This window comes from Peromyscus californicus, unplaced genomic scaffold (assembly GCF_007827085.1).
Source record: "Peromyscus californicus insignis strain IS unplaced genomic scaffold, ASM782708v3 Scaffold_21__1_contigs__length_65335640, whole genome shotgun sequence".
In the NCBI taxonomy this organism is placed as follows: domain Eukaryota; kingdom Metazoa; phylum Chordata; class Mammalia; order Rodentia; family Cricetidae; genus Peromyscus; species Peromyscus californicus.
Genome location: NW_026294514.1, coordinates 18,110,513 through 18,131,687, shown reverse-complemented (window position 1 = coordinate 18,131,687; position 21,175 = coordinate 18,110,513). Strand labels below are relative to the sequence as shown.

Sequence of the window (21,175 nt, the reverse complement as noted above, 5' to 3'; positions counted from 1 at the left end):
AGAGATGACGGCCTTAAGGACAGGATGCTTCAAACAAAACCAGACTAAACTTCTGTACTTCAAATGCAGAGGGGAGAAAAACTGCTATCGTTCTTAGGACTGATTCACACATCAATTTACTTGCTTAATCTGCTTTTTAGTATTAAACTGTAGAAACTTAGGCTTTCAAATATATCAGCACCTCCAGGTCCCAAAATAAGAATGTGCAGTATTAAAACAAAAACAAAAACACAAGGCAGCTGTCATCAAGGTTTTATCACCTTGAGAGGGCCCATTAATTTATGTTAGTAAAAAAGTAATTGTTTCTGGATCATGTCACTACATACTATATTAATGTTTAATGGTGCAGTTTACTGTTCATTAATCATTACTATCATTTCTAAACATAAGCTAATACTACCAATGAATCAGAATTCTGATAGTCTTAAGAAAATTTCCATCATTTTATGTATATTTTTATTAAAAATGAAATTCTCTTGGAAGAGACACAGCCTGGAGTCTCCGTGGACTTTATACCTGGGCTAATGTGGCAATCTGTGGTTGGGCTTGAGCTGTCATTTGTTGGTTTTCAGCTTCTGTTACAGCAGCATCTCCACTCTGCTGGTTGTCTGCTCCAGATTCCATGGTCATTTAGTTACCTACAATAATATGGAAGAGCGTTACGAGCACTACAGTGCCTTGTACTTGCGTGACTTTAAAGGCAAACTTCAAGTTATAAATAGGTCTATGTGATGGTTAGGTTAGTAAATGCACTTAGAAATCTAGTTAAAACAGAAGAGAGCTGACCTTTTACTCAACTTGTTCAACTCTGCTGAGCTATAAACCCTAGTACCTTCAAAAAGCAAACAATGGAGAAATGCAAGTCTTCCTTTGGGTGTTTCTTGCTAACAGGAAATAGGAATGGTCCCTCTCGTGACTCTTCCTTTACTAACAAGGAGGGCAGGTGGCAGCAAAGCTGACTTTCTCAAGCTGCACCAGTCAGGTTCAGAAAGAGGGTAGAAAGCAGGAGCGAGCGTCAGGTCTGAGATACTGGCTTCAGATCCCTCCTCTAGGCATTTCCTCCTGTCAGAGTAAGAAGCAGAGCAACTGTAAGACACTCCCTAGCAGATAATGGTAACAAGGCAAATTAACCCAAGTGTCAGAAGCCCACATGGTGGGACATGGAGGTAAAAAGGTAGTAAGATTAAGGCCAGAGCCTAATCAAGAGACTCCAAATACTGAGAAAGTCATGGTGCTCCACTCACCACCCATGGCAGAGCGCAACATAGAAGCAAAACACCTTTTCATATATTTGATTATAAGCTCTGGATAAGTCAATACTGGACTCTTGTACATTTTAGACCCTGTTTGGCTAAGTGTTTTGCGTATCTGTGTAGTGCTCTGGCACCTCACAGCAGCCAAGTCAGTGGAGAAAGCTCCTAGAAGCAGGAGTTACATGCAGATTAGTAGAGTTTCAGATAACTGGGGAAGCAACCCTTTCTAAATAATTTTTTTGGTGGGGGAAGGGAATACTTCTGGTGTATCCCTCTTCTAACTCAATGCCTACATATTACCAGACAAAAATGAACTTATTATAAGCAATATCTATACTCACCCCTCATGTAACAGAAATCTCAATGCTTTACCAAACAACTCTAAAACTAAGAATCAAAATTGGCATCTATCCTCATGATCATTATATACTATCAAAATGTAACCAATATTTAACACATCATTATTTATAAGTAATAGTTTAAATTGAAGATAAAATGTTTCTTCAGAAATTAATATAAAAAGTTAGAAGTACCAGCATCCACAAAACACAGACGACAAAGTAAAAAGGTCATCAGACTTGATAACATGGTTATTTAAAACAGTCATAAAGCTCCCAAGACACTGGGAAAAATAACTGCCATGAATGCCACAAAATCATCTGAAGTGGAAGTATGAGTCAGTATGAAACTCAATGTTTAGTTTACAAAAATGCAGTTCAAAAGTATCTGATGTCGAATTTGGTTTTTAATACCATAAAACCATCTTTAGGAGGGCTATGAAAAGAATTACTTCAGTAAAAAGAAACCTGTCTACAATGTAATGACATTAAATGGAAGGTAATCCCATTCATGTTAAAAAAAAAAAAAAAAAAGGAAAACAAGAGCTGTGAAGGTGCATGCATGGAAAGAGTGTGGGGTGCTATCTACAGAACTTCTACAGGATGACAAGTCTCATCATCTGGTGTTCTTTTTACATACTTTACTATCAGTACTGGTTGGTTTTCTTTCCTTCTAGGGATTCAAGAGTGTTTGTACAGCTTAAAGAAAAAAAATCATCAATATCAAAAGTTATGAATAACATTTGTGAGCTATGAACCCAAACTATATTTCAATAGTGATTTGGAGATACCCATTGACATTTTCTCAAATCTCACTTGTTTTTGGCTGACTGTTTGCTCTGTATTTACGAATGGGGGGAAAACCTGAAATAACCTGGTGATTATCATTCATGAAAATTTAAATTATCATGTTATACTCTAAGATTTTTAAGAAAAACATACTATGTAAAAATAGAAAAACAACTGATCTATACTTTGGACCTGGAGGAAATGGCATGTGGTACAAAGCAGTCCTTCTGGGAGCAATAAATGAGTACTGGAATACTTCCTTTGCAGATAAAATAGACACAATCATTTATAAGGACTATTCAGCCCACACATATTCTCACAGCTATGCTGCCATCCACACACAGTTTCCCTCTACCATTTGATCAAAGGCAGTCTACAGTCGGGTCACCTTTTTTGTTTCTATTACAACACACTCAGACTACTTTAAAAAAAATTTAAGGTATAAGGCTTCTTTATGAGATTTTGGTTCAGAAAATAAGATTCATTACTAAATCACAATAAAAGATGAGAAAATTTAATTATAGCCACAGACACTCAAGACAGGGCTATGATTTTCTTTATCCCCCCCCCCCAAGTAGATAATATTCTTTCTCATTGGAAGCTATAATTTTTCCAATGGTTACAAGCCCCCAACTAAACTGCCAGTATTTAATTACCACTTCATCCAGAAGGCTACCAACCCTTATTCAGGGTAGAGATCAGCCTTAAACTGTTAACTTTTAGCTTAAACAGACACCAACCAAATGGGCAACAGCACCAATAGTGTCTTTCATAGGCAAACAGTGCTGGTAAGAATTACTATGGCAGATGAGAAGGTTCCTGGACTCAACCACAACAGACACTCTTCTTTTGGTTTTCACCTTGAAGGCACTACAACAGCAAACTGTCAGTTGGACTGAGCTGACATTTGAAGTGGGATCATTAATGTCACACTTCAAAACTTGTGCCTGTTTATGTCCGATAGTATGGGAAGAACAGACTGTGTAGCAACCTGTGTAGAGTCTTCAGTTTTATCATTAATCCAACTGTCGTATCCAGGCATAGACTAACCTAAAGAAACAATTTGTGGGATCTTGAACAAGTAAGAACATAAAAATTAGCCTCCGGGGTGGAGGCAAAGCAGGTAAAGGTGCTTGCCATGCAAGCCTGGCAACCTGCATTTGATCCCTGGAAGCCTCAAGGGAGAAACAACAACAACAAACAAACAAACAAACAAAACAGACTCCACAAAGTCATCCTCCAAATGCCATCCCTACCACTCCATCACAAACACAGTAATATTTTTAAAATCCTAACTCTCAAAGTTACTGGACTTGGAATTTTTAAAGTGCAATGGGCTAATTCACAACAAAATAATTCCCTTTACTAATATACTTTGCTAACAATAGTCTTAAATTTTATCAAATTACATGATACACATTATGCTTATATGATGAAAACACTGTATCTAAACATGCTGGCTGGTCATTGTTGAAGGAAGAGAAAACAAAGAACAGAATGAAACTTTAGATAACTTTTCCTTATAGTGCTTACATTCTGCTGTGCAGGAGCAGGGCAAGAGAGCAGGCAATAAGATGTCTACCATGTCAGAGGGTGGAAGTGTGTAGGAAAATCAGACTAGTAAAAATAGTGGCAATATTGTATGTGGCACATTAGTCAGTATTATGAAGGCTGACCACTGGATCTGTTCTAACAAGGTAGCATTAAATTCCCTAAGTAGCACCCACACAGAAGTGTGCTGAATCAGAAATAAATCTGGCAGCACTACCTCCCTATCTGTCTACATCAAGTTAACACAAATTGTCATCAAACTGCAAATTAAAGCTCATCAAAGCTAGCCAAGCTGCCACTTTGACAATCACTAAATGAAAAGGAGGTTGTGAATCTTCACTTCTTTTTCCTGATTTTTATTCTTTTCCTAAGAACCTCAGTCCGTAAGATCCTCAATAGTCTACAAGTTTTTGAAAAGTAAATCTATCTTCGGGGCTGGAGATGGTTGAGCAGTGCACAGTACACACTGACTGCTCTTGGAGAGCCCTAAGTTTGGTTCCCAGCACCCCTATCAGGCAGCTCACAAAAACCTGTAATTCCAACTTCAGGGGATCCAAGGCTGTCTCCTGGCTTCTGCTAGTACCTGCACAAACATGCCTAGTCTCACATACGCAGACACATATTTAAAATGAAATAAATTGCCGGGCGGTGGTGGCGCACGCCTTTAATCCCAGCACTCGGGAGGCAGAGCCAGGCGGATCGCTGTGAGTTCGAGGCCAGCCTGGGCTACCAAGTGAGTTCCAGGAAAGGCGCAAAGCTACACAGAGAAACCCTGTCTCGAAAAACCAAAAAAAAAAAAAAAAAAAAAAAAAAAAATAAATAAATAAATAAATAAATAAATAAAATGAAATAAATTAAAAAAAAAAAAAAAAAGATCCATCCTTCTCATAACCTGGCTATTTAAGCCCCTAAACTCACAAATTTAATTATTTTAAAGATGTGAGATAAGAGTTCAAAGAAATGTATTTCTAACTAATGGAACGCATGCTGATTGTTAAAATGGAAACGACCTCAACTAGAAATGAGAAAAAGGTTCCCCAGCACAAGAACAAGCTCACAACTCATCTTCAACTATTCAAACTCCAGGGATTTAAGGAAACCACATAAACAGAACTCTGAAGTTTCCAGGGCAACTCTGGCAATAGGCATGTCTGGGCACATAATTTAAAAGCTGACTAGGGTTAGAGATGACTCAGCAGTTAAGAGTGTGTGCTGCTCATTCAGAGGGGCTGTGCTTGGTTCCCGGCAGTCACATGACCAGCAGCTCTAATTCCACTCTAGGATCTGACACCTCTGGCCTCAGCATGGACCTGCACTTATATGCACATATCTACACACACACACACATACACACACACACACACACACACACACACACACACACACACACACACACACACCTTAAAGATAAATCTTTAAAATAAACCTTACAACTCTGTTGTCCTAAATACATTACAAATGTTCTGCAGAGGTACACCCACTCTGACATGGGATACAATCATTTCTAGTTCTTTTGTACTTGGTTTCAGTTTTCTGAAGAGTCTGAAAGCCTTGTAATGCATCCTTCCACCTCTGCTCCGTGCTTCTTTCTGAAATGTTACTGGAGACTGGAAAAGCTCAGCTTCTGTGTGGCACAAGTTATTTCACAGCCAATAACCACGTGGCACTGCCTCCACTCCTCCACCTTCACCCCTGCAACCTTCTTTCTGGTTGCTGCCTTCAATTCACATTTGCCATTCGTCTGTTTTGATATGTCTAGTCTATCAGAATTGAGAGGTATGTAATCAATACTCCAACCCGAGCAATGCTCCAAGTTTCTGAGACTCATAATAGTCTCTTGGTGGTAAATATAGCATCCCTTCATTGAAACCAGGTAAGAAAGTCATATTCAGTCATCATATGCATACCATTTTAGACACATACCCAACTCAATATTTACTAACCCCAACTGTCTAAACCCAAGATTTGATCAGACTGTTTATATTCTAAAAAAAAAAAAAAAATCAAAGTGTATTGATTTTAAAAGAATGAGTCAAGACAGGCAATGAGATCAACTAAAATAAATAGCTATCTATACCAAGTTGATTAAATTCTGTTCCAAAATTTCTGAACCCTTACCAAGGCCCTTTTCAAACAGAGAATAAATCTATACTTAAGTCTCTTCTCTAGATAACAGAAGACAAGAAAAGTTGCATATAACATGAAGGTGATTGTACCGTAATGACTTACATTAATTCTAGGGGCTGGAGAGAGAGTTCATCAGTTAAAAGTGTTTGCTTACTCTTCCTCGATCAGAGTTAGGTCCCAGGACACCAGGTGGTTTACAATTGCTTGTCACTCTTGTTCTAGGAAATGAGACACACTCTTCTTGATGCTGCAGGTACCCAAACACGTGTGGTGTGCGCTCGCTCGCGCTCTCTCTCTCTCTCTCTCTCTCTCTCACACACACACACACACACACACACACACACACACACACACACACACACCTTATAAATAAATACTTGAATAAATTCTAGAAAGGCTTTAGTCTTCATACTTTCACAGACAATCTGTACCAACAGTAAACACCAATATAACCTAACCACCACTCCAAATGGAGACAGCAAATAGCAACACACTGCAATATTACTTAAGCCGAACATGTAGTATAGCTTAAGAAAAGGCAGTTCTCAAAGCAAGCATTCAGCAAGAGTGAATTGGGAAAGTGTTATGTGATTTGTGTAAACACTGTGCGACTTATGGCAGTCATTTATGAGTATCAAGTATACAGTTCTTTTCAACAAGAAAGCTAAGAAATCCAAGTTTCTTATCTTCTTTTTCAACTACAGGCAACATTCACATGCCTTGTTTTCTTTCAGGTGAGACTCCACAGGGCTCTGAGAACAAGCTTTCTGCTATCTGGTCACCAGGAGATAGTGTTGCCTGGCAAGCAACTGCAACTGTGCAGCATTTCAACAGTAACGTTATTTTAATGATGGTATTAGTGCCTTTAAAGAACAAACATTTATTTACCATGTGCATGCACAAGTACGGCAGTCAGAGGGCAGCTCTGTGGGGGTTCTCACCTTCTGTTAGGAGGTTCCTGCTACTGAACTCCGGTCATCAGGCCTGGCAGCAAGCACCTTTACCCACTCAGCCTGGCCTCGCATGGCAACATGTTTAGCCCGCCTCTTCCCAGTGAACTTTCTTTGCAAACACTCACCTCATACAGCTTTTTACACTGAGCCTTTCAAAAAGCTGACACTCTAGGCAATGTCTACATGTAAAGTGCTACAAAATGGACCTGGAAGCTTGTTTCTTTAAAAAAAAAAAAAAAAGGACTATACACCTTCAAAAAGCAGTTACTTTTACAAAAATAGTTTTCACAATGAAGGAGAGTGAAACTGTCTTTATATTTTAAGTTCTGCTTTATAAACTAGTCCAATTCCCAAACTGTAAGGATCCCAAAGTGATGACCTGAAGTTAAATATTTAGTATTCTATTTGATGTGATTAGCAAAACCTAAGTGACTGTGTGAGATCACTACACTCAATGGACACTGAATGTCCACGTATTTTAACGTAGTTTAAACAACATCTTAGTTATTTTGAACTAAATCTTGAAATGCTACTCTTGGTGAAATGTTTACATGTCAGATACAGAACAGTGAAAACTCAGCTCCCTGAGGTGAGACTGCATGCTAGGGCAGGGGTCATAAGACACACATTCTGGCTTTAGCTCTGACCTCACAGACAACTACAGATGCTGAGAGGTCTGTAAGAAATTTACAGGTTGCAGGGCTATCTCACAGCCATCAATATTATAAAAGTGGAAAACTGTATGTATAGTAAACATTGAAACTCTACAGACTAACGAAATATGCAAATCATAATTATATGTTGCCTACCAGTCAGTCAGCAAGTGAAAAAAAAAAAACAAAACCCCAAAGATATAGTAAACTATATTTAAAAGACATGAATATTCTAAAAAACTGATAAATGGCATGCAAACAATGGCACACATTTTTATTTTTATTTTATTTACTTATTTTTTTACATTAGGGTTTATTACTGGTGTAACATACTGTGAATCTGGACACATATATAATGACATGCATTCACCATCAAAGTATTATACAGGATATTTTTCTTTATGTATGGTTTTGAGAGAAGACATGGTTCAGTATTTTTATCTTTAGTCTTGAAGTAATCAACATCAAGTCTAACCTTCCAGGTAGACATATGTTTTTATTATCATGATACTGATTTCTCAAAAAGTCATTTTGATTAACACAATTTCAATACCATTCTTAGGTTTCAGAAGAAGATAACACTATGTAAACCATCAGAATTAATGAAAACTCAAAGTACAAAACACTTTTTTATGCCACAAAAAATAAATTTCCTCTTTAGGTTAAAAAAAAAATCTGCAATTAAACCAGGCCTGGTGGTACACACCTTTAATCTCAGCACTTGAGTGTGTGTGTGTGTGTGTGTGTGTGTGTGTGTGTGCGTGTGTGTGCGCGCGCGCGCGTAGAAGCAGGTGGATCTCTGAGTTAGTTCCAGGGCAGTCAGGGCTCCACAGAAAAACCCTGCCAGGGTTGTGTGAGGGTGGAAGTGGGGTGGGGGTGTTCTGTGCTTCCTGTACAGTGGATGTTCTGCTAAAAACCAGAAAGGCAATGGATTAAAACACACAAGAACATTTTCTCAAAGAGCTTACAATTTAGAGATGAAATATTGTATCAAAGGAGACAAGTATAAAGTAAACTTATGATCTATCTCCCTATAAATATTCCCTCTAACAAATACTACTATTTAATAAGCTATTTAAAACCACACACTTCTATCTGGAAATGACGACTGGGATATGAGAAATTGGGGGGGGGGGTTACATGACCTGGCATGTACTGTAATCTCTCCACTGATACAGATCTAACTGAAAACATACTGAAATTAATTCATTTTTCCATGACCTACACTAGAATATTTCCTCCAAGTGATCAATTTATAAACTAAAACTGATACTTCTTAGAGACAAACTTTAGCAGTTATTAATAAAACAAGAGCCTTGAAAACTTTTTCACAGAGAGAAAATGCTACAAAAAAACAAATGCTTTCCTATGACAGTGAGTACATCATTTACATTCCAAAGGGCCAGTTCAGTCTTTCTAAAAGAAAACGAACGCACTATCACTCACCTCATGTGTAAGTTTAAAACTGAATTTCCCAACTAGAATAATTTATAAGTAAATACACGGCACCCACACTAACACCATAAATTCACTCAAAAAGTAGCCAATGACTATGTTATGCTCAAAACTGTCACTTCTTGGCTCTTCATTTTCATTTTCTTTCATCAGTCACTTCAAAAAAGGCTATGGACACAGATTAATGGAGAAGAGCAGGAGGTAGGGTACAGCTCCACATACATTAGAGACTTCAATTGTTTTTCACTACAGTGGCATTGTTTGCTAGGCTTTCAGACTTATTTGGAAAATGTGACATTAAAAAAAAAAGGAAACGAAAAAGATTCAGCTAGGCAGTGGTGGCGGAAATCTTTAATCCCAGCACTTTGGAGGCAGAGACAGGCAAATCTATGTAAGTTTGAGGCCAGCCTGGTCTACAAAGTGAGTTCCAGGATAGCCAGAGCTGTTACACAGAGAAATCCTGTCTCAAAAAAACGACCCCTTCCCCCACAAAAAAGATTCCGAAGGCACAAGCAAAAAAGAAAAGAACTGATGAACTAGAAATAAAAATGAAACTATTCATGCCTTAAATAATAATAATATCAAGAAAGTAATGGACGGAGATGGCTCATACAGAGGTCCTGAGTTCAATTCCCAGCAACCACATGGTGGCTCACAACTATAATAGAATATGATGCCCTCTTCTGGCATGCAGGTCTACATGCATGCAGAGCACTCATGCATAAAATATAAATACATAAAAATAATTTTTTAAAAAATGATGGAGCAGGGTGTAGTGGCACACACCTCTAATCCCAGCACTTGGAAGGCAGAGGCAGATGGGCATCTGTAAGTCTGAGGCCAGCATGGTCTGCATAGTGAGTTCCAGGACAGTCAGAGCTATATAGTGAGACACTGGAAAAAAAAAAAACCAAAGGGAAAAAAAAAAGTGAAATGACAATCGATAAGAGAGAAAAATGTAAATTATGTAACTGGTAAGGCACTTATACCCAGAATGATAATTCAATTTAAAAACAGGCAAAGGATCTAAATAGATACTTCTCAAAGATATATAAAGGACCAATAAACATGTTTGAAAAAATGTCTGATATCATTAGGGAAATAAAAATTAAAACCATATGGCATAGCTTTCTTGGTACCCACAAGAACAGACACAATGGGAAACTAGAGTACCAAGTGTTAATGAGGACATGGTGACACCAGGACCTCATACACTGCTGGCTGGAATGTAAAATACATGCAGTGACTTTAGAAAACGACCTGACAGTTCCTCAAACAGCTACAACAGGGTTAACACACAGTTCAACACTTTCCTGGACATCTATGCAAGGTAAATGAAAATGTCTACATTAATATCATTTAGTCAAAAAGTGTCCATGAACTAATGAGTAAATAATGAGTATAATATAGACTATTATTTGGTAACAAAAATTAATACTGATACATATTATATGAGTGAACTTTGAAAATAATATGGTAAGAAGCTCATGATGATTAAGAATACATTGTATGATTTTATCCATATGAAATGTCTAAAACAGGTCATTTATAAAGCACAAAGCAGATCAGCAGTTGTCTAGGGCTGCTATGCAGGGAGCTTAGGGGGTGATGGTTTCTATCTGAAGTAATGAGTATGTTCCAGGGCTGACTGTGGTAACAGATGCATACTTTGGTCACATTACAAACCACTGAACTGTATCTGCCAAACAGGTGAATTATACATAGCAGTAACACTTCATCAAGCTGATAGAGAAGCTATGATGTCCTTTACAATACACTAGAGGTCAAGAAATCTACATTTTAAAATAATTCATTGTTTTTCAGCTGTATGTATGTGTGTGTGTGTGTGTGTGTGTGTGTGTGTGTGTGTGTGTGTATGTGTGTGTGTGTATCTTGCTTCTTACAAAAACTTAAATTTGTGCTTCATATTCAGGATTCCTTATAATGTCAAACTACGGTTAATCTAACACTCTCTTCACCAATGTGTACACATATCAAATTCATTGAACTTCACTGTCCTCATTTTGTAGTGTATTTTGCTGCCTACTTCTACAGATTCTTCAATATTCCATTTGAATGTTGCCTGCCCACCAAGACTTGCCACATGAATTTTCTTCTTCTAAACTCCATAGGTCTTCAGGACAGCAGTGAGCAAGTGTCCTTGCATCAGCACCCCTCCAGGATGTACTGCAAGTTCTTTGTGGGCAGGAGACACATATGGATACTGTACTTACAGCACCTAAACAACCTTCACTTCATACCTGGGAATTATTTTCTTAACTACTTAAATACATTTTCTTGTAATTATTCCACCAAATGTTCCATGAACAAATTAGGCTGATAAACAGCAACACATAACAGCAGAATATTACTATTATTATTTGCAGCAAACTATAAGGCTTCTACTGATTCAAGACAATGATACCCCTTCAAGAGTAACAATAGCTGTTGGTGGTGGGGCATGCCTTTCTTTAATCCCAGCACTCAGCACAGGAGGCGGAGGAAGGTAGATCCCGAGATCCAAGGCCAACCTGGTCCACAAAGTGAGTTCCTGGCTAGCCAAGCCACAAGGGAGACTTTTGTCTCAAAACAAACAAACAAATCACACACACACACACACACACACACACACACACACACACACACACACAACAAACAACAAACAAAACCCTAAGAATATAAATGCTTCCAAATAAGCAATAATATCACTTTAGTGATGAAAATAAGATGCCTCCAAGTTTCTTCCTGTCAATTACTAAAACAAGCAGGGGATAAATTTTTCAAAAATGTTTTTATTTTTATTATATCCTGGCTAAATTAAACAGTGTTTGTTACATCTATATCAGAATTGCAACCAGAATCTCACATGCAAATAATCAGCTTATTAGGATACAACTAAAACTGATTGAACAAATCCTAGTTTCAAAGAAGATCCATTAGCGTTTGGGAAGGAAACCTTCCATCATGGCTGACATTAGTTAACTTTCGGATCCACACTTTATTTCTGCATCAAGGTCATTACTTAGCTATTTTATCTTCCCACTCAACTTACTATTCTTCAACTAAGGATCAATCTTTTCTCCTGTCAGAAAAAAATTCTCTGTCAATCTCCTAGATTACCTCCTCACCAAACCTTGCTTCAAGTTACTTAGATCAAGCCCTTGTTCATGATAGGCAAGTGCTCTCAAGGAGTTATATGACCAGTTCTAACTACTGTTTGGAGATTTATGTAAACAGCCTCAGGAATTAAGTACTTAGTAGTTCTGGAAAATGTTTCATGGCTAGAATGTCTAATGTGCGAATAAATAAAATAGTATGTATTAGGGGAGTTACCACTTTATATTTATCTGTTAAAAGTGAATGAGAATATGAAAGACGTTAATTTTTTTTTCTTTAGTAATCCAATAGATAATAAAAAATCTGGGCAAAATATAATAAAATATATTTTTCAATGAATTTGTCTGGAAGAATTAAGAAAAGGGGAGAACATAATACAAACAAAACCATAACTTGAGATAAGAGTGTGCACAAATTAAGGGAAGAATTGAATTTTGAATGTTGGAAAAAAACTAAATGGCTGCCCTTATTCAAATTTTATTTCAAAAACCCACATTTATAGATGTAATAAGTTTATACTTAGTTTAAAACAATGATTCTAAGCCAGCCATGCCTTTAATCCCAACATTTGGGAAGCAGAATTCAAGGCCAGCCTGGTCTACACTACAAGTTCCAGGGCAGCCAGGGCTACCCAGAGGAACCCTGTCTCAAAAAAAAAAGGAAAAGAAAAGATTACACTGGAGGAAGAACGTAACAAAATAGCTATTTTCACATTATCAGCTTGTTGTACATCAGTGAGCTCTGATTCCACACCAGGAAGCAACTCAAACACACAGAGAAAATATTTACCTTACTGATAGCTTGCAAATACTCACAAGTCATCTGCCTTCATTCTTCCCAAATCTGTACAAATGCTTTGTGCACACCTTAATTATGCAGCAGGTAAAAATAGCATGTTAATATTTTATAATACTAAGAACCTGCAAGCAACAGTAAGTCTTATAAAACTATAGCCTGCATGGCCACAACACTTTCATTCTCAATTTAAGCCCTTGTACCTACAAACAATTAAGTCTACCATGACAGCTTTAGTAAGTAAAGAAAAAAGTGGGATGCACTGTTTAGAAAATCTGTCACATGTATACATAAAATGCACTACAGCTTAATGCTGCTTTGAAGAGCAAAGAAGGAAACAAAGAGCTATTGAGATTTGTTCTGTGCTTGGGTTGAAATGCATTTTACTTTGTCCAGCTGACTGACTAGGGGCTTTCAAAAAAAAAATAGTACAGTGTGAATCTCAGGAGACAGACGTGAGTCAAGCTATTCATTTCTATTTAAGCAAGAAATACAAAACTTACTGATTAATTACACTAAATAATAATAATAACACAAAAAACCATCAGAGTACTATAATCCTAGTACCCAAAAGGCTACAAGAAGCTAAGGCTGAATGATTTCAAGTCTGAAGCCAACCTGGGCTACATACTGAGTTCTAGAAAAGTCTTAGACTACACAATAAGACCCTCTCTCAAACAACCAAAATGAATAGAGAAGAAAAGAACCATCCTCCCTTCCAAACAAAACAAAACACTAGACTAAATGAAACACTCTTATTTTATCAATAGAGAAAACTGCTGATACTTTTTTGGTCAAAATAATAACTGAAAGTTCAGGATGGTAACGAAGCAAAGTTAAAGCCAGACTAACCTCACCTTTTGAGTTAACTTCCTACACATCTTGCTTGTCCCTAGAGCCATCTTAGTCTTTAACTAAAGCAGCAAAAACTAAGGCAGTTTAAATGTCAACTTCCTTTCACAAACTACCCCATTATTTTTCGCTCAAATGATTCTTGCTTAAATAAATTTCTGTTTATTTGTTTGAGACCAAGTTTCACCAGGAAGCCCTGGCTAGAACTTACTTGACTTGTAGACCAGGCTGCTGGCCTTGAATTCAGAGATCCAGCTGCCTTTGCCCCGCCCCGCCCCCCCCCCCCCCCCATTAAGGGTGTGTACTACTACCAAGCATGGTGGCATTACAATTTAAAAGGTCATGTATGTCCTAGAATCAGTTCACTAAAAGGTTAATAGATTTAAGCATATCCATATAAAACATGCTGTTTAAAAAAGGTCCAGGCTGGAGAGATGGCCTGAGTGGTTAAGAGCATTTACTGCTCTTGAAGAGGACCCAGGTTGGGTTCCAACATCCACATGATGGCTCACAAGTGCCTGCAACTCCAGTTCCAGGGGATTGAGTCAATGTTCTCTTCTGACCATCTCAGGCTTCTGCACATGCACAGTGCCCATTCATACAATCAACCATATACATATATACGTAAAGATATTTATAAAAGGCCTTTGTGTGCTTATACAAATCAACTGCTAAGCTATTATAATTAGCCTGGGAAACAAGTGTCAGAGGGACAGGCAGGTAAGGGAGAACAGAGTTTAAGACAGTCTGTACTGTGTGCTAAGTTTGTATAAAGTGGGAGATACAAATACATATTTACTTGTATATGGATAGTGTTTCTGAAGACATGTGGGCCACAGTGGATAAGAGAATAGAGGCAAATATTTTGCTATACTTTGTTTTGTACTATAACCATCTGAACAATTAATTTAAAAAACAAAACTGAAAATACAAAAATGGGGGGGGAGGAGGGACTTCTTTTTATTTCACCAAGAATGTTCTTTTTCCTTTGATTGTTTTCTAATGATAAATAACTGCTCCCAACAGTTCCTTGAGAGTCAAGACAGTGAAATTCCTCACTGGATTTGAGGGACTTTTCTGGTCTAGTGTATTTTTTGGGGTTTTTTTGTTTGTTTGTTTGTTTCTCGAGACAGGGTTTCCCTGTGTAGCTTTGTGCTTTTCCTGAATCTCACTCTGTAGACCAGGCTGGCCTCAAACTCAGAGATCTGCCTGCCTCTGCCTCCCGAGTGCTGGGATTAAAGGTGTGCACCACCACCTCCCGGCCTGGTCTAGTGTATTAAACACAGTAAGTCTGGAGAGATTAAGACACCCGTAAGAAGGCCTCAAAGGTAGGAAATTAAAGCTAAGATGAACAGTTATAATTTGGTGCAGGCCCACATTAGGGGGAAAAAAAAGTACTTTCTATTTACCTAAAAACACCAGAAGTACATGCTATTCTTCTAATTGTACAAATGAGGAAGCCAAGGCAGACAAAGTAGACACTTTCCCTTGGTCACAAAATTCCCAGTTGCAGGCATGTGAAGACTGGCAATGCTAGGATTCAAAGCGGACTTGTCATGTTTCCAAACCAGATAGATGCTCTTTCACGGCACTGTCTGTCACAGGAAGTGTTGAACATTCAAATCACCATGGACTGTAGTCAAGTGTTACAACAGTATAGTCAAGTTCACACATGCACAAAGAACTAACTGCTGTAATTATCTACTTTCTGATATTATCTGCTATATTCTTAAGCTCAGACTTGAGCTCTAACTATTCAAAATACAGAAGCCAGTGCTGAAGTAACACAGCAAGAAAGATGGTTACATGAATGTGTAACTGGAAACTTTATATGGCTGTATCTGCCAATCTACCTGTTTATGGAATTATTAACATTTTACTTTTCAGTAACATAGAGAAAGTATTGTCACAAGTAAACAATGTAGCGTAAGCACTGTCACAAGTAAACAATGTTCTCTGCTGTTTAAAAACAGGGTATAGAAGGTGAGGCTAAAAAAAAAAAAATACAACTACTCACAACCAACAAAAACAAGTGCCTTAGGAGAGACACTGCTACTTTTCTAAGAAAACTAAAACTTCTCCTAATTTAGAGCTGATAAATGAGTTTCTGAAAGTGGAAAAAGGAAATTTATGTATCAGGTTTCTGTTTCTTAGGGCTCTTGAGTATTTGAAATTTTGTTCAAAAGTGATTAACACTAGTTTCAAGTTCCAAAAGAAATGTTCATTTAGTATCCACTAGATAAATTCTATCAAATAATTCATTAGCTTTCTAAATAAATAGATAAATAAATAAAAGCGAGGAAGAAGGAAGAGAGAAACAGACACAGCTGTAAATTTTACTGGCCCCTGAGAGAATTACAATTTAGTGCCAGGTTCTAGGTGAATGCTTGAAAATTAATGTAGACAAAAAGTGTTCCACGTTTTACTTGCAATTGCTGAGAATCAGTCTGATTCTCCATAAATAAAATTTAAAATATCTTTTGGTCAAGACTGAAGAAAGGACGCATCAGGAAAAAAATTTTATTCTCAGAAGGGAAAAATTCATCTTCATATATCATCTCTACTGGCTTGTAGAAAATCTCTGGGAAAAACTATTTTACTATTATCACCATGTATAAAATTTCACTGGGTGGAAATAAAACTGTCTTCTCAATCCTATGGAAGCATTATCTCTATTGCATCTTAATTTTCTTGACAATGGCAAATTGCTGAGTGCTAAAGACTATCGATGCAACAAAGTTTCAGAGTTCTTACTGACACACAGGAAAAACAAACACAATGATTCTATTGTCAATCAATGTTTATTCCTAACCAAAACCCTTGTATGCATCAGTCACAATTCAATTGTAGAGGAACTGGTTGTTTTAAAAACAAACTGTGCACCTTTCAAAACAGCGAAAATAATGATTTGGGGCTTTGCTTTTAGGTTGGGAAATGATCACGAGGTGCACAAGATTTTAATAGATGGCCCCAAAGTATCTTCTGCTAAACCTTTAGAAGGCAGAGGGGATGCAGACTGAGACTAGAATCAAACTGTAACTTTTGAGAAAATACGGCAGGTTTAAATAGGTCATACTGCAATGCTCTTTGAAAATCTTTCAATATTTAATGTGTCGATGACTTTTTGACAGTCCCGTTTGCCAACACTGTAGGTGAAGGAAAGGAACACCACAACCTCCGCTGGCTTAAATTGTCACCAACCTCAGACTGGGATTACCTGCTGTATAATACATAAATAATGGACCGTTTCAATGACTATTTTTAGAGCGAGAATTCTATCAATCTTCTATTAAAGTTTAGACAGAAGTGTGTGAGAAACATGGTAGTGAGTGAGCAAGATTAAGGGGAGATCCGATGACTCAAAAAACCTTGGCAAGACTGCCTCTCCCCAATGATATAAAACAAAAAGTACCTCAGCTAATATTCGTTTCTAAGAAGGGTTTCAGAATGATTGACTTCAAGTGATTATTATCTTATTGAAAAGAGTTAAAACCGAAACCGTTTTCAAACCCCAGCTTCCCTTTTACAAGATCCCAACAGTTTCTGTAAAAAGTTGTTACAAATATGTTTTCTTAGCACCCCTTTCCTTCCCAAAAGAATGCATTGCCATGACTACTGAGTAGTTGTCTTTTTTTTTTTTTTTTTATTCTTCATCTTCAAAACCGAGGGGTGAGGGACATAGTCAAAACTCCCCCCTTAGAGCAGCCAAGGGCAGAAAACAGCATTTTCTCCAACCGCGTGGGAGCAGGGGAGCGGGGCAAGAATGAAATACAGCACCAGAGAAAACCTTGGGTTTCGAACTTTATTGCACAAAGAGCGGAGAGGAAAAGCAGGTCGGACGCTGCTGCTCTGCGGCTCGTCCGCTCGCCGAGCCGGCACCGCCGCGAAGGCGGCAGGGAGAGCACCTTCACCTCCTCTGCCCTCAACTGTCGCCTTCTTCTTCTTCCTCCTCCTCCTCCTCCTCCGCCACCCCCCACGGGCACCCAGGCGGCGGCCCGGGCGGCCAGCCCGGCACAGCCGGGGCGAACGAGCGAAAGAGCGAGCGGGCGGGCGGGCGAGCAAGCGGGCGGGCGGGCGAGCAGGCGGGCGGGCGGCCGGCCTCCCCCGGGGCGGCTGCACTCCGCTCCGGCTCCGGCTCCGCGCCCGGCCCGGCCCGGCGGCGGCGGCGGCGGCGGGAACGCGGGCGCCAGCTTGCCGCGGCCGGCCGGCCTGCCGCCCGGCTGCCTGCTTGCCCGCCCGTCCGCCCGCCCGCCCGCTCGCACCCCGCCCCGGCCGCCCCCCGCCATGAGCGCCGCCGCTGGCTGCAAGGCAGAGTCGCTGCCGCCCGGCCGCCGCTGGCTCCAGTCCGCCGCCATTATTCTTTGTTCGCTGCGAGCGGCGGCGGTGTTGTGGGGCTCGGGCGGAGGCTCCATCTTTACCGCGGCCCCTCCTGCGAGGGGAAGGCCCCGAGCGCGGGTGTCCGGCGCCTCCCCGGCCCCCCTCCGTCCCCCCGGCTCTCTCCGGCTCCTGCCTCCTCCTCCTGCTCCTCTTACCGGTGGTACAAGCTCCTCCGTCACTGCTTTCGTTCGCGGCCCGGATCTCGCTGGAGTTTTATTCTCTCCCCCACGTAACACACCGCGTCAAACTACACCTCCGCCGCGTCACTCACCAACACTCCGCTTCTCCCAGCCGCCCGGGCCACAGGCAGCAGCAGCCGCCGCCGACTGAGGAGCCGCAGCCAGGGAGCCAGCCAGCGCCGCCCAGTGCCGAGTGCGCAGCGGCCACTCACGGAAACAGCCGAGCTCGGCCCCGGAGTCGCTCGACAGGCCCCGCCCCCCACGCGCTGGCGGCGGAACCTGCCGAAGGCCTTCGGCCTCTTCCGGGAGCCGCGAAGGAATCGGATGGTGGCAGGCAGGTGTAGGCGGCCTGAGACCGGCTCTGGAAGGAGCGGGTCCAAAACCTCAATGCGGCGTGCGGAGGCTTCAAACGCCGGCTGAGGCAATTTGGAGGAAGCGGGGTTTGTGTGTGGGCCAGATGGGGGGATTCCCGGGGTGGCGGGGACTTGATGGAAACCCCCGCGCGGTCTGATCCTGCGGCGGATGCAGACCGCCCGGGAACTTTGACGTGCAGCGAGAGCCCGTAGCCGCCCGGGCGGTGCTGGAAGGGCAAGCAGATACCGGCCACCGGCCAGGGGAATCTGCAGAGAATGGTCTGCAGCGGGCCGAGCTGGTTCTTTGCAGGGATGAAAGCTACAGAACACGTAGCGCGTACAGCCAAAGCCCTGGGGGACGTTGTCCTCCCTCTGAGGCCGGAGAAGTGATCTGCTCTGGCCGATGCGGCTGCTAACACTCGAAATAGACTCTCACCCTACCTGCCTGCCTTTTTTTTTTTTTTTTTTTCTTTTTCAGGCAACATCCTGTGTTGCCTTTTCTCAGCCATTTCTGCAGCGGTGGCATGCAGCTGCGGCGCGGTGGCGCGGCTTCCATCCTTTGCACCCCTGGAACTTGACAGAGTGTGACTTCCGTAGCCAGCCAGGGCAGCTGCTCTCTGAGGTTACCCCTCAGCACCAGCTCTCCACTCCTCTTTGTTGAACCTCTCAGCCTTCTCCCTATAATTTTTTCCTGCTGGACTCTGGCCCTTATTGACATTTTCTAACACTGAGTTTGTCTCTGTTCTGTGCCCTACCCCTTCCTGCTTTCCCAGGGACATTGCCGCTGAAGAGTAACTTGGTTTTCCTTTTGGTTCTAACCAGAACTGTAAACATGCTAATGCCTCTCCCTTTCTTTGAAAATATTCTCCTGGGACCGGTGATATGGATAAAGACCCTTGCCACCTAACCCAGCCTGTTAATCTGGGATTACTTGCCTGAACCCACATGGCAGGAGGAGAGAACCCACACCCATAAGTTGCCCTTTGACCTCAGCACTTACATCATAGTACACAGTAGTAGTATATGTGGCCAATAAATAATGTAAAAAAAGCTTCCTCCCTCAGTCCCTCTTAGCGCTCTGCCTGTCCCTTACTATCCCTCTCCATTTGCATTGGCTCTGAATAGTCACATTCTTCCTGTCTATCTAGTTTTCAGTCTTCCTTTTAGAAGACCATCCCAGCATTTGACCTTGCTGGGAGTCTTCCAGATACACTCTAGGCTCTTCTCCTGCCAGTTTTCCCCTTACCCCAACTCTTCAACAACTAGCTTCTCCTGGCCTGGAATCATCTGAGCCCTGAGCTCAGAGTCCCCCGATAGTCTCTTTCCTCGGTGGATTCATCCTCTTCTGCTATGCCCTCTCTCGGAGCTCCAGTCCTCATTTAAGCCTTGCCCCGGAACTCTAAATTCATTTTTGCAGCAGCCTCTGCTTCAGGTCCACATGGATGGATGGCCAGAATATGTCAGCTCTCCTCAACAGTCCTTCCTAACCTCCCTCCCACGGTCCTTAGCTCAGTAAAGGGTCGGGACAACCATTCAGATACTCTAGAAAGCTAGCACACTCCCGATTCGAGTTAGGGTCGCCTGGATTGTCTGCTTCCTGAAGATGTGGGTGTATGACCTCTGTCGCCACGTCATCCATTCCTTTGCCGCCACGCTCTCCGCTAAGCTGCCTTTCTGTCTCGCCTGTAGTCCTGCAGTGGCCACTGTCCGAGTTCTCCAAAATTGCTCTTGCCTCACTCCAGTCTGTTTACCACTCTGCTGCCAAATGAACTGTAAGGACACAGATCCAGTCAAGTCACTGTCCTTCCCAAAGCCCTTCCGTGCTTTCATTTTGCTTAGTATACACTGGCTAAAGCTCCGTTATCCGGACTTGTCTCTCCTACCTTCTCCAGCTGCCTCCTTTACGCTCTGTTCTCCAGCCATGTTAACTAGTCTCTATTTCTCAGGCTCTTCTTCCCCTTTCCCTTCTAGGGCAGGCTCTGACCTCGGGGGTTGCGCTTGCCATCCCCTTCCCCCAGAATACTTTTATCAAGTTGTAATCTGTCACTTTCTTTTCTGGTTTGTCATAGCTGTCATTTATTTGTCCATTTTCCTTGTAATGTGTGTACAGGGCAGGATTCCCTCTGTCTTTTTACTGCCTGCTTTTCTTCCTCCCCATCCCTAGCAACGTGATATCTAGAATATAGCAGTGCTCATTAAATATTTATTGAACAAACTGGATTTCTGTGTGGTTCCAGACTATTTTTTTTATAACATCTTTGGGTTCAAATCCTATTCTTAGTGAATTTGAGTTGTTGTAAAAGAGTTTAGATTTAGTGGTTTACAAACAAGTTTCTTCCAATTCTGGAATCTGGAAGTCTGAGAGCAGACTACCAGGATGGCC

At 41.0% G+C, this 21,175-nt stretch overlaps 1 protein-coding gene across 7 annotated transcripts in view; it reads right to left on the bottom strand.

Moving 5' to 3' along the window:
- Creb1 (cAMP responsive element binding protein 1) overlaps positions 1-18,661 on the bottom strand; it is a 65,740-nt gene extending 47,079 nt beyond the window's left edge. For 2 of the 7 annotated variants that reach the window (XR_008220847.1, XM_052749670.1), the window contains exons 1-2: positions 18,416-18,624; positions 517-638 (exon numbers count right to left, since the gene is read on the bottom strand). Coding sequence is in view for 5 of the 7 variants with exons in the window: in XM_052749670.1 (XP_052605630.1) it covers positions 517-630 (114 nt within the window). In the remaining 2 variants the exon portion in view is untranslated. Of the gene's footprint in view, positions 1-516; positions 639-832; positions 1,180-6,160; positions 6,277-18,415 lie in introns of those variants that run through there. The other 5 variants (XM_052749671.1, XM_052749672.1, XM_052749674.1 and 2 more) reach the window with 5 other exon arrangements.
- Between the last annotated feature and the right edge of the window lie 2,514 nt (positions 18,662-21,175).